At 30.3% G+C, this 13,813-nt stretch overlaps 2 protein-coding genes and 1 pseudogene across 2 annotated transcripts; all 3 read left to right on the forward strand.

The window, feature by feature from the left end:
* Positions 1–1,992: 1,992 nt before the first annotated feature.
* On the forward strand, positions 1,993–4,041 carry LOC149891234 (zinc finger BED domain-containing protein 4-like). Its single transcript, XM_090082054.1, has 2 exons — positions 1,993–3,809; positions 3,969–4,041. Exons 1-2 carry the CDS (start codon positions 1,993–1,995, stop codon positions 4,039–4,041), a joined length of 1,890 nt encoding a protein of 629 aa, XP_089938180.1.
* Positions 4,042–7,385: 3,344 nt separating this feature from the next.
* Positions 7,386–11,324, forward strand: LOC145202354 (small ribosomal subunit protein eS4-like). The gene is made up of 6 exons (XM_080075265.2): positions 7,386–7,491; positions 7,625–7,702; positions 7,897–8,077; positions 10,443–10,540; positions 10,674–10,920; positions 11,123–11,324. The coding sequence occupies exons 1-6, from the start codon at positions 7,489–7,491 to the stop codon at positions 11,293–11,295; spliced, it is 780 nt and encodes a 259-aa protein (XP_079931391.2). The 5' UTR covers positions 7,386–7,488; the 3' UTR covers positions 11,296–11,324.
* Positions 11,325–12,789: 1,465 nt separating this feature from the next.
* Positions 12,790–13,407, forward strand: LOC149891235 (uncharacterized; annotated as a pseudogene).
* The last annotated feature ends 406 nt before the right edge of the window (positions 13,408–13,813 follow it).

Genomic DNA, 13,813 nt, shown 5'->3' on the forward strand with positions numbered 1-13,813 from the left:
ATTAAATTAATTATCTGAATTGCATTTTGTTTGCCGACGATTCTAATATTTTAAATTTTTTAAAAATGTAAAAAAATCCTCCTTAAAATAGTTAACTAAGAATCAGTTGAAAGTAAATTGGTTGTTTAAAGTCAACGAAGTATTTAAAATTAAAACAAATACAAAACCAAGCACACCTTAATTCTTAAACCTACTAAAACTCTCTTATTTTTATCAAGTTTCATAATACTACATCGATGAACTTCGTAAGAGTGTTACTGGATGAACACTTGTTAATGGAAATCTCATCTTAAAACAAGTGATACATAAATCTCGATATTTAATATTCGATATATAAATCTTCAATAATTCCCTATTGGATCACAATCACAATATTTCAAACATTACTTTAGTTTCAAAAAAATTTTTGAAACTCAATTTTTTAAAAAAATTAAACTCAATTTTTTCAGAAGTTTAGCATTTTTTAATGACAGTTTATTTTTAAAATGAAACACTGTTCGACAATTTTTTTTTTTTATTTTTTACATGCAATGTAATGCATGTATTTACCGAAAAATTTTATGAAGTTTTCGGAAATGAATCTATTTTTATCCCTTGAACAAGAGGTTTTTATTTAAATTGCACTTTTTTGTTTTATTGGTGTTAGCCTTTGGGTGTATTTTTGTTTTTATGATCTTATCTGCCTATATACTCACCTGTCTTGCTTTTGCTTTTTTCAATTCTTCAATTAACACGTTGTATTAACGAATCTTTTAAAAATCAAAAATTTACACTTGGTGTTTTCATTGACTTCGATCATAATATTTTGCTTAAATAACTTGAATGTTATGGCATAGTTGGTAAAACTCTAAGTTGGTTCAAAAGTTATCTCTCCAACCGAAAGCAATTTGTTTTTAGCAAAGATTCCCAAACTCAAACATTAATGAACATAACATATGGTGTCCCACAAGGATCCATACTTGGACCACTTCTTTTCATTATATATATAAATGATCTTAACAAAGCATCCAATTTGAAAACTATAATTTTTGCAGACGACACAAACTTGTTTCAGTCACATGAAAATATAAACATACTTTTTAATAATATGAACAGAGAACTTAAAAAAATTTCATTTTGGTTCAAAAAAAATAGACTATCTTTAAATATTGAAAAAACAAAATGGATACTTTTCCATCCAAACTTTAAAAAACAAATACTGCCTGTAATTATGCCCGATCTTTTTATAGACAATGTCATCCTAAAAAGAGAAAAAGTGACAAAATTTTTAGGAGTTCTTATTGAAGAAAATCTGTCTTGGAAATCACAGATCAATAATATTTCTAATAAAGTTGCAAAAAACATTGGAATTCTATACAAATCTAGAGGTATTTTAAACAAAAAGCAATTAACACAATTATATTACTCTTTTATTCATTGTCATATCAATTATGCAAATATTATATGGGGAAGTACACATAAAATTAAACTTAAATCTCTTTATCGGCATCAGAAACACGCAGCTCGCATAATAAATTTTAAAAATCGTTTTTCGAACTCTGAACCGCTTTTTAAAGAAATGGCCACCTTAAATGTTTATCAACTGAATGTATTTAATGTTTTGTGTAGTGAACGGAAACTTTCGGCTTCGGCCGAAATTTCGGCCGAAGCCGAAGCCGAAATTTCTGCGTCAGCAATTTTTTACTTTTCCTGTTTCGGCCGAAATTTCGGTTCAAACCACAACCGAAATGAACCGAAACTTTTATAAGATTTTTTTTAAAAGTCTAGATAACTTTTTTTTAATTTAGAGTGGGATCATGACGATTTCCTAATTTTAATCGTTTGTTAGTAAATCAATTTTTAATTATAACAATTGCAGAAATTTTAATTGAAGTCACGTTACATAATTGATTCAAGTTACTATTCTCAAATCATTCTTTAAATAAGTTAACATTTAAGTTAAGTAACCAAAATCAATAATTTAATCAAAGTTTCTCAGTGCTAAATTTTACAATGGAAAATAATCGAAAGAAAAGCTATTTGTGGAATCATTTTACCGTAACAGCCAGTGATTCCAAATACGCAACTTGCAACATCTGCAATTTGAAAATATCTCGTGGATCCCATAATCCAAAACTTCAATCACTTAGCGGACTTTCATCACATTTAAGAAGTCGGCATCCACAGCTTACTCTGAAAAATCTCCTAACTGAAAAAGCAATACTCACAACTACCGACAATCCTGAAAATATACCAACTTCAGATCAGCTTGAGCCTCTTACAATTAAAAAAAGAACAATACCTTTATTTGACATCAGATCAAAACGCCAGAGGACTGAGATGCTGCAATTTACAATGCCTGGCTGGGTTGACAATATCTCAAAAATTGATTCAAATTCCGAAGAAGGTCTTAAGTTTCATAGATCTATATTTGAAATGATTATCCTCGACTTACAGCCTTGGTCAATTGTGAATAATCCGGGATTTTTACGCCATCATGCAGTTTTTACACCACACTTTGACATTGGAAGTGAGAAATACTACCGAAGCATGCTCAATCCAGCCTATGAAAAGATTAAGCTTGCAACGAAAGTTATCCTTAACGAAAAAAATGCTGAAACTATTTCCATCTCTCTGGACGCTTGGTCATCCTTTCATCATAAGTACTTGGGCATGATGGCACACTTCATTTCAGACAAATGGGAGCGGATCAAGTTCTGCCTGTCATGTTCCAAGTTTGATGAAAAAAATACTGCTTCAAACATTTTTCAAAGACTTGAGAATGTTGTGAAAGAGTGGGAGCTAAAGGACAAGATCACATTCTGCTTAAGAGACAATGCTGCAAATATAAAAGCAGCTTTCAAAGAACCACAGTGTGTTTACAAGTCTGCTGGGTGTCTAAATCATTCACTTCAACTAGTGATTAAAAAAGAACTTTTTTCACTCCAGAGTGCTGTAAACTTGATAGAAAAATGTCGAAAGCTTTGCACTCATGCTTCTTTTTCAAATTCCTTCTTTGCTGAGCTTTACAAACAACAAGAGGTTCAAATGAACAATTTTGACAGGCTCGGACTCAAAAATGATGTCCCAACACGCTGGAATTCAATATATTACATGCTTGAAAGAATTCTGTACTTGAAATCAACAATTGCTACCACGCTGCTAATCCGTCCTTCCAGCGGCATTGAGTTCACTGTACAGGATTGGAACCTGTGTGAAAAGCTGGTACACATTTTAGCGATTTTCGAAGAAGCCACCAAATTGCTCTCTGGAAAGGATGCTTGCATCAGTGCATGTATTCCAATTGTGACAACTATCCTGAAATCATCCGAAGTTCCCTCTGATGACGAAGAAGTGATTGGCATGAAAAATGCTTTAAAGAAAGCAATGGAGGCACGTTTTTTTGATTTAGAAACCATTGATCATTTTGCAATAGCAACACTTCTTGATCCCAGATACAAGCACCACTTCTTTAGATCCCAAGAAGCCTTTCAAGCTGCAAAAAAACAAGTTCTTTTGGAATTAGACAGTTCCATTTTGAGCCAAAATGAAACTACTCCTGTGATGAATACTAAGTCTATTGAGAACACTGGGTTTTCTTCAATGATGCAAAATATAATTGCACAGTCACAAAATACAAGGTCCAAAAATCCAACTTCCAAATTAGCAAAGGAAGTTTTTAACGAGTACTTAGAAAGCCCAACATCTTCATGCTGTTTAGAGTTTTGGAAAGAGTATGAAGAAAAAACAACATTAAAAGCAAAGTTTGGTTTGGCAAAAATGGCAAAGAGATTCCTTACACCTCCACCAACATCTACCGAAGTTGAAAGGTTGTTTTCAACTGCTGGAGACATTCTTTCAAATGAAAGAAACAGACTTTTGCCAGAAAACATGGAAAAAATTTTATTCTGTAGAGAAAATATTTCAATTGTTAACTTTAATTATTAAAATGTCTTGACATATTATACTTTTTTTTTTTGACATTATAGTTTTTATCAAATTATGTTACATGGTGATTGCTTAGATATACGTAAAATAGTTTTTTTTGCTTTAATTCGGTGATCATAAAAGGTTCAGGGATTTTTAACATTTTTTTTCAAATTTCGGCTGTTTCGGTTTCGGCTTCGGCCGAAATTTCGGCCGAAATTTCAATTTCGGCTTCGGCTACGGCTTTACTGAACCGAAATTTCGGTACTTTCGGTTTCGGCTCAAATTTCGGTTTCGGTCGATCACTAGTTTTGTGTTTTATGTACAAATGTAAAGAACTTATATCCCCCGATGTTTTTATAAACCTTTACAAAATTAAACCACAAAATAAATATAACCTACGTAATAATAGCATTTTAGAAAAACCTTTTTGCAAAAATAAACAAGCTCAATTTTGTATATCTTATCGTGGACCTTTTCTATGGAACGAAATAGTACGGCCTAATTTTGTTTTTTCATCTGAACTGACCAATTCCTTTTTCAAGCAATCTGTTAAAAAAATAATTTTTTCAACGAAAAATATTCTTGATTTTTTTTGATTTTTTTAAAAAAATACTTTCAGTTGCTATATACTACACCTTGATTTGTCATGTTTTTATTTTGAGTTTCACTTCTGAAATATGTAGAGTATTAAATTTATGATATATTTATGGTATTAGTGATTATATATTCTCGGTATATATTTATTTTATATAGTATATAGATGTTTTTATTGAAGAAGAAAATAGATTTTTGTTAAGGGCTTCGTGATAAGATCATTGCGATCTTCTTGAAGTCCTGGCCTTATAATATTATAAATCTTAATGTAAATAATATTATACGGCAAATAAATATACTAATAGTAACTTATGCTAATATAACTAGCCCAATGTTCATATCATATATTTCCAGTGATAGAATTTTTTTTTTTTTTTCTTTTTAAAATTCAACAATAAACCAAGTTCACTCCCTTTATGTACAAAATTCAAATGGTAAATATTCGGCTCTTTCTAAACTTTTTATTATGTCTGCGGGCTAAATTCTTATCCAACAGCCGTATGTTTATCAATATATAACGGATTTTATCCGTTGTTTTAAAGTGGGATAAGTTTATTTCATTATATAGAGGTTTTTAATCTAAACATGCAATAAATTAAACCGGTTTAACATCAACTGTTTGAATTTAAATTAAATTACATGTACGTAATATGATTGTGTATTTTTATTGCTTTAGGTTGTAATAAAATAGCAACCTCCTTTCGTTGCAGCATTAAAAACGAGAGAAACAACTTTTTTTTATATATATGTGGCAAATAGGGAAGGCAATCCCGGCGGATTTTTTTACAAAACTTTCCCGGGATTTCGGAAATGTAATAAAGAAAAGTGAAGATGAGTTGGCCATTAACTTATTATACATCATAAAGTGTCTATTAAATATAGCCTTTGGTAAAATATTTGTTTCATAGCTGTTTATTCTCTTTGCGATGTTTTAACTAATTTAATTTTGTGTCTTCGGCTTCATTTTAATTCCAAATCATCGCATGAGAATTAAAGGGTATAACTACTTTTTTTGCATATTATGAGAATTTATTAATAAAAGTTTTAATAAGTTAATAATAAAAAGAAAAATTTTTTAAAAATTTTCAGTTTAATTATGAAACATAAGTAACAAAAAAAGGACGTATAGTTTTAACTATAAAAAAAGGCAGAAATAAGACATTTTAACGAAGAATAATTGAAAGTTTAAATTCTCACAACAACAACAACAAAAATTAGATAGAACCCTATAATTCTTATGCGACGAAATGTATGAGCAATACTCAAAAATTTTTCAACTACGGTTTAAATTAATGAAGTTTTTAAAATACAGCAGGTTTATATAAAAAAAAAAAATTTTTTTTTTACAGTTATTCAAAGTGGTAATTGTTTTCACAAGTAACAAATTCAGTTAGAATTACAGATCTGATAAAAAAACGTAACTGATATAATTTAAGAATTTTAGAACTTTTTTTTTAAAAAAAAAGAACTTAAGTAATTTATTATCTTCATAATGCCCAGGCTACTTCATCAAAATCCCAGATGTGTTTTGTACCAAATACTAGTGCCTAAATTTGTTTTTCACATACTTCACCGCCAATTATTGTTTCTGATTTCCATTTAACCCGGTGTTTCCCGATGATAATTTTCTCAATCTCGAAATCTCGGGATTAAGAATGTCCTGGATTTTGCCATCTCCAGCGGAAAAAATTCTGCAAAAAAGAAGCAACGTTCAATTAATACTGCTTACTTTGATCCAAAAATGGGTGTGGCAACTTTGACAACACAATATTTTTCACTAGCTTTTTTCTTCACAACTAAGCAATTGGTTAATTACCGGTTGCACCATACCATTTGGTATTCCTATGAACTGGCATGAGCCATAAAATCATTTCAATGATTGTGATTTTTGCTACGTTAATCTTTCTCTTACTGCCATGAGAACTAGAAACATATCATATACGAATGTTCAATCCGCTTCTCTAAACTCAGGTTCAAATACAATTTTGACAAATTTAGTTCTGCAAAAGTAACAGAAGGTGTTTTCATCGGATCTTTGTTGAGGCAGCTGCTTCAAGATCAGCACATTAATGACACTCTGACACCAGTTCAAAAAGTAACATGTTGTTACTTTTTTTTCAAAATGTTTGCAATAGTATTCTTGAACAACATAATAATGCAATTTTGAATATCTAATCAAGAATATGATAAAATACTATGAAAGATCAAGTTATAATATGTCACTTAAACCTCACTTTATTGATTCCCACCCTATTTTTTGCCTGAAAACATATATGGTGCATCTGACGAACATGGTGAACAGTTTCATCAAGAAATCAGTGAGATGAAAAGTCTTTATAAAAGAAAACCTTGATCTTTCTGGCTAATTCAAAGTCGTAATTCAAAGTTCTCTCACTGAAGTTCTCCAGTGTGATGAAATGTTTTTGAGATAGTACAGACAAAACTATTTTACATACGCACTGGTAATATCGCACTTTTCATAACGCGTACATATTCAATTCAAATAGAGAAACAACTTTTAATTAACATTTTTACGTTAAACTTTAAAACTAATACCAAATTCGAATTTGACATCCAAAATTAACAAAGTACAAATTGAACAGTGATATTAAGGAGTTAATTGAATCTGCCTCTTGAATTCTCAATGACCTCAAATGACCTCAAATGGCATGATGCTGGAATTCCGTGAACTCAATGCTACTGCTCAAGAAAATATTGTGAGTTTAGTATATTTAGTTTTTAAAAACCTACTGGAATGATAAATTACTAAGGAACATGATATGTTTGTTATTCAAGTAGTTTCCCAATTATTCTCGTTGTCAACTTTTCGATGCGACCCGTTAACTCTGAATAAATTTTTTAGTGAAAACCAGCCTTTAACTTGGTGTGTTCAAATAATGGCTTTGGGTTTTGCTTCGATTTCACGAGCTGTTGTTATTTGGAATAAGCGAGGCAAATTGTTCTTTTACCTAGAGGATAGCCAAGATGGTGAGAAATTAATGTTTGAGGAAATAAAGTTCATCACAATTTATCATACGAATCAGTTAATTAATTAATTCAGTTAAGTTTTATATACAAATGGCGTATTTAACTGCTATCAATTTCGTTAATTCTTTATTAGACGCGAGGGCCAAAGAAGCACCTCAAGCGGCTAAATGCTCCCAAGCATTGGATGTTGGATAAATTAAGTGGAAACTTTGTGAGTACATATTTCAAGACATTATTATTACTTATAATTATCCTATGTCTTTTTTTACAAAATCTATATGCTAATTTACTAAATTTCTACTCTTCTTTTACTAAATTTTTTATGCCAGTTTCACTAAATTTCACTAGTTTCACTGATTTTGTTCATTTATACTTGATCTAATTCTATGAAAATCTTTACTTAAGGCTCCACGTCCATCTCCTGGTCCACATAAGTTGCGAGAATGTTTGCCATTAGTTGTATTTTTAAGAAACAGATTGAAATATGCACTGAATTATGCAGAGGTAACCAAAATAATGAAGCAGCGCCTTATAAAAGTTGATGGCAAAGTTAGAACTGATGTATGCTATCCAGCAGGATTTATGGGTATGGACATATATTTGTGTAACATTTTTTGAAAGTCTTGTAAGTTGTATAAGAGAACACAGTAACTTCCTTAAACAGTAACCAAGAGTTTTTTTAGACTTGTATAATATTTAATTTTATTTTAAAGCAAAATTATTTCTTGTCAATCACTTAAAAAAAGAAAGTTTACTGCTAGCAATTAAAAAGGTGTCTGTCAATAAATTTTTTTAGTAATGTCAAAATTAACTTTCTCAAACTCAATATTTCTTAATTGTATCAATTATGGTATATTTACACCAACTATTATCAATACATTAAGTTTTTGGGTGCTACTTTCTACATCCCTACTTTTATGATAGAGAATTTTATGCTGGTTAAGAATCATATAAAAGCATAGGTCCTCAAATAAATGGAAAGTGCTCTAATCTGAAGTTAAAAGTACACAAATATAAACAAAGCACTGATATTTGTGATCTACATCTTGAGTTAACTTACTTAACAATGGATTTTGTTTTTAACCATATACCATTGTCCGCCTGGTTTCTACCATTTAAAAAAGTTTTTTGGTATGTTATAGCTGTGAAAGTTCTTTCGAGCATAATTAAACAGACAAATGAGCTATAAAATTCATGTTATTCTTGTGGCTCCTTTTTGAATTCAAATTTATATAGGTGATGAGTATTAGCAATTTGTTGTATATTCTTTTACTTTGAACTTCAGATTAAAATTCTTTCCATTGATTTTGAGACCTTTGTTTTTATACAATTCTTAATCAGCATAAAATTCTCCATCAGAATCAATCATAAAATGGGGGTGGGGAGTCAAGTAGCATCAATTTTTGTATAGTAACATCACAAGTAGTAAATGATTGGTGACCAGTACTCAACTACAAGCTTTAAGTGTATTAATTTAAGTAACTAAAATTGTTATTCACCTTTTATATTGTGTTTCATATCTCATACTGGAGATTTGATACCATGAGTAAAACAGAAGTTCTTATTTAAGGGCCCACAAAAAAATATATATTTTTAAAATATAGCTGGGTATAGTTATACTATTCAGTATCCCAAATGCACCATTATCTATTAATGTTCAAAGTGACCACAATTGGTCATTTTTTTAGAACTAATAGACTACTATTGAAACAATTCACATGTTATGTTAGTGGTTAGTGGTAAGAACCAGAAGATTCCAGAATGCAGTAAAGAACATGAAAGCTTGCATAATTGTGGGTTAAGATTATTCTTCACTCTACAAGACAGACAAGAATAACACAAACATGAGGAATAAATATGTGATGCACGCTTTTAACAAGTCAGAGCTTCCCTAGAGAATGTCACTTTTGGTAATTATAACCAAGTCACTAGCTTTTTAGTGGAATAAAGCATGTTTAGAAAGTGCTTTTAAGAAGAGGTTCCAGATTGGACTGCACACTCTCTTCAAGAGCTAGTTATGCAGAGTTTTCTGGCTAGAAGCTGCACTGTTTCTTACAACTGTGAGGCCTATGTAAAGGCCTTAAAGTTGTAGGAAAAATTGGCCTATGTCAAGTGCATCAGGAGTTTGGGACATTTTCATGAATGTGTGGTGTTAATGTAAAGATTCATTGAAGGTTTTCTAGTTTTTCTTGCCATATCCGTTATGAATATGTACGTATATTTCTGATGTTTGTTTAATACAGCTTAAAATAAGTTTTAATTTAAAAAATGTCAGTATAAAAGTTCAACCCATAAAAAGTTTTTAAAAGAACCACTTACTTTTTGGAAGAGTAAACTTGTTGATAAGCAAGAGAATTTTTTTTTTTTTTTTTTTTTTAAAAAAAATGAATTGATTGTTTTTCTTTTGATAATAATTATCAACAAGTTTACTCTTCCAACAAGTAACCCATGAAAATAGTAATAGCTTTTGTAAAAATTATCCCTTGAATGTTTCATTCAAGGGATAATTTTTACAATAGCTTTTACTATTTTCATGGGTTACCTTGGTTTGCCTAGCCAATGGCTTAAACATGGCATATTTTAAATCTTTTTTTTTTTGTTTAAATAACGTTTCTTCAAAATCTGGTGTAATTCTTGTTTAGTATGATTGTTTTGAAATAATTTTTTTTTTTTTTTTTGAAAAAAAAAAAAGGAAGGTTATAAGGAAAAATATCTAAAGATAATCTAAATAAATGGAAATGAAAACTGTGATAGGTGGCTTTTAGTCAAAATCTTTATTTGAAGACTACCTTGACTAACATTTTTCTTTTAGTTTTACTAGGGTGAAGTTTATAGCTATCAGTCAGTATTTGATAAATTTACAACTTAACTATTGACAATCTGAACAGAGTAAAAAAATTTTTGTAGAATGTTTTTAGATATTTAGTTTTATTTTTACTATTCTAATTTAGATGTTGTTTCAATTGAAAAAACTGGAGAATATTTTCGCCTTTTGTATGATGTGAAGGGTAGATTTGTTTGCAACAGAATTGGAGTTGATGAATCGGCAGTGAGTTGGTTTCTATCACTTAATTTAATTCTAGTTAAATCCTAACATTTACATTCAATTTGTGAATATTTTAATCCAATGAATGCTATCTAACACTTGTTATATAATGCAATTTTTTTTTTTTTTTTTTAAGTATAAATTAGCTAAGGTGAAAAGAAGTGGAGTTGGTCAAAACTCTATTCCATATCTTGTTACTCATGATGGTCGAACCATTAGATATCCAGATCCATCAATCAAAGTGAATGATTCTGTTGTGATTGATATTAAAACTGGAAAAATAACTGACTTTATTAAGTTTGACACAGGCAACACTGTAATGGTGACTGCTGGGCGTAACACAGGTCGTGTTGGTATCATTACAAACCGCGAGCGACATCCAAGTAAAATTCTAATGTTGATTTCTTTAGTTTATTGTTTCTTAGTGGTTAAGCTAGGCATTTTGCATAACTCCAACCTATTATACAATTAAATTATCACTTTAATCTGTCGTTTTGCTGAATATTCATATAAATCAAAATATTTGGTTTAGTTAAAGCAAATAGCTGCAGCTACCCGTTAAATTTTTTACCTTTTTTTTTTAAGGCTCCTACGATATAGTTCATATTAAAGATGCTGCCGGTAACCAGTTTGCTACTCGTCTTTCCAATATTTTCTTGATTGGAAAAGGAAACAAAGCTATGGTTACTTTACCCCGTGGAAAGGGTGTCAGATTAACAATTGCCGAAGAACGTGACCGAAGAATGGCTAATAAATAATTCTGTTTTGAAAATAAAACATCTCAGTACTTGTGTTTTAATGTCTGTGTAAAATAGTACTCATACAGGCTGGAAAAGAGGTATTCGCACAAAAATGCATCATAAAAATAGATTCTAAAACAGTGATTATGGCAAAAATCTTAATGTGTAAGAAAAAAAAGATCTCTCCAAGTTTTTCAGAGTAGACAAATTTGAAAATGTCATTCACACTTTTATTAAACTACTGCATCCTCTCTTCATTAAATTAAAGATACAATAGAGACCTAAATTTTTTCCGGAGCACAATCGTCAATTACTGTTTTCGACTTGTTAGATTTCCGGTGAAGCGGGAAAGATTCAAAATCTTGTTACCCCGTTAAATTTTGACGTTGCGCGTCATTAAAAAATTGAGCGAACATTTTTTTATTTTCTTGACGGCTATCTATTTAAACGGCAGCCATTAAAACTTTCAATAACATTGACTGATAGTAAATAGGTGGTTCTAAGCCCATACAGAATATCATTTAACGATATCACGCGTTCTATTTATATGGAATGCGGTCAAATCGAAATGATTTTCCATCATCACTCAATTCACACTAAAGCCTACATCGTTTGAGTAATAATGATAAAGATTCAGAAAATTTTCGTAGAATTTTTATTGACCCTTCATATCCATCAGAAAACATTTTTATTGTACGTAGATTTTGCCATATACAAAGCAAGTGTTGTAGATTCTTTCATATGACATAAAACAAAATGATTTATGAGTAAATATTTAACATGCTTTTATAGTAAATTGGTAACTATTTCATCCTGATCTTCAAATTCTAAAAATTTTCTTTTAAAGTTTTGCTTTAAGCTTGGTTTCCAATAATTGTAGAAACATCGTACAATAATCGTGCAACATTCGTTTAAATTGTTGTGCAACGCAATTTTTCCATTGCATTGAATTAGCGCAAAGGTCTTTCAAAAAAAAAAAAAAACAGTGTAAACAAACAAAAAATGGCCTTCATAAAAAAGAATCTCTTTCTAAATTATCGATTTTTTGTTATAATTTTAATTTTAAGACGCTGAAAAAGCGTTAAAAAAAGAAAGCATATGTTTTGGGTCAGAGAACTACTTAAAAAATGCGTCAATCAAGGTGCGTTTAGTTCTTTGGTGCAAGAAATGATGCTACTTGTTGGGGAACTTTTTTAACGATATCTCCTAACAGACTTGAACACCTTTTGTCATTAACCGGATCTTCAAACTTGTTGAAAATCCGAAACTTGTTGTGCTATACGGGAAGTTCTCAAAAAAATGTTTCTCAGAGCCCCAAATGACATAAAAGAATGGCAAAATATAATTAAAGAGTTTAATCAGAATTGGAACTTTCCACAATGTATAGGAGTTATTGATGGAAAGCATGTACCCATTAAGGCTCCTGCAAAATCATGTTCTTCTTTTTACAACTACAAAGGATTTTACAGCATAATTTTATTAGTCATTTGTGATACTAAATATTGTTTTATAATGGTTGACATTGGGGCTTATGGAAGGGATAATGATGCTGCCACTTTAAATGCAAGCACATTTGGTAGAGCATTTAACAAGTGAAATTTTCATTTACCAGAAATGTCTGAAATCGATCCTAAAGTTCCTTGTTGGAGATGATATATTTGCTCTTAAACCATGGTTAATGAAACCATACCCAGGTAAAAACCTTACCGTTCAGCAAAGAGTTTTTAATTAACGCCTATCAAGAGCACGGAGAACAATTGAAAATGGCTGCTAGATGGAGAATTTACAAATCTCCAATTAAAGCAAAACAATCGAAAGTGGAAAATATAATAAAGGCTACTATCTGTCTTCACAACTATTTGCGTTTAACAGATGGAGCACTTTATATCCCTGCTGGTTTTGTTGATAGTGAAAGTATTTTCAGGAATTGTTATTTAAGGAGATTAGAAAAAAGAATTACAAGATCAAGCATGTTTGCTTAATTTCTCGCAATCAAAAAGTAATAAATCTGTTTTTGATGCAATTGCAATAAAAAATACTTTTAAAGAATATTTTAATTCATGTGAAGGAAGCCTTTAGTTGCAATTAGACAATGTTCAATCATGTGGCCACAATCCATTTAATAACTAGAGTATATGTAATATACTTTAACAAACTTTCTTTTGAATGGCAATATGATATATTTAACAAACCAGAGAGGCTAGATTGTTTCCCCTTTATCTGGAAACTCTAATTTGAGAAGAAGTGCTTATATTGGAACTTTAGCCAAAGCTTTGGAATAGTTGTTTAATCCCTTTAGATGTGGAATTAATGATTTCATAAATTTAACAAATAATCTTCATACTGCTCTTTTTCAGTCGGATTTTCAATATTGGAGTAAATTATTTCTAATGTTTTCACTAAAGTTTTGTCAAGTAAATTATCAGAATCTAATTTTTTTCTTTTTCTTTTAGCTTTGTTATTAGTATGAATTGTCGATTCACTTGACTCTACTTGCTCACAAGAATTTATATAATCGTTTTTTCAGTCGCATCTT

Source organism: Hydra viridissima, unplaced genomic scaffold (assembly GCF_058129835.1).
Source record: "Hydra viridissima isolate aposymbiotic clone 2 unplaced genomic scaffold, HvirCarnegie_v1 scaffold_3, whole genome shotgun sequence".
Lineage (NCBI taxonomy): Eukaryota > Metazoa > Cnidaria > Hydrozoa > Anthoathecata > Hydridae > Hydra > Hydra viridissima.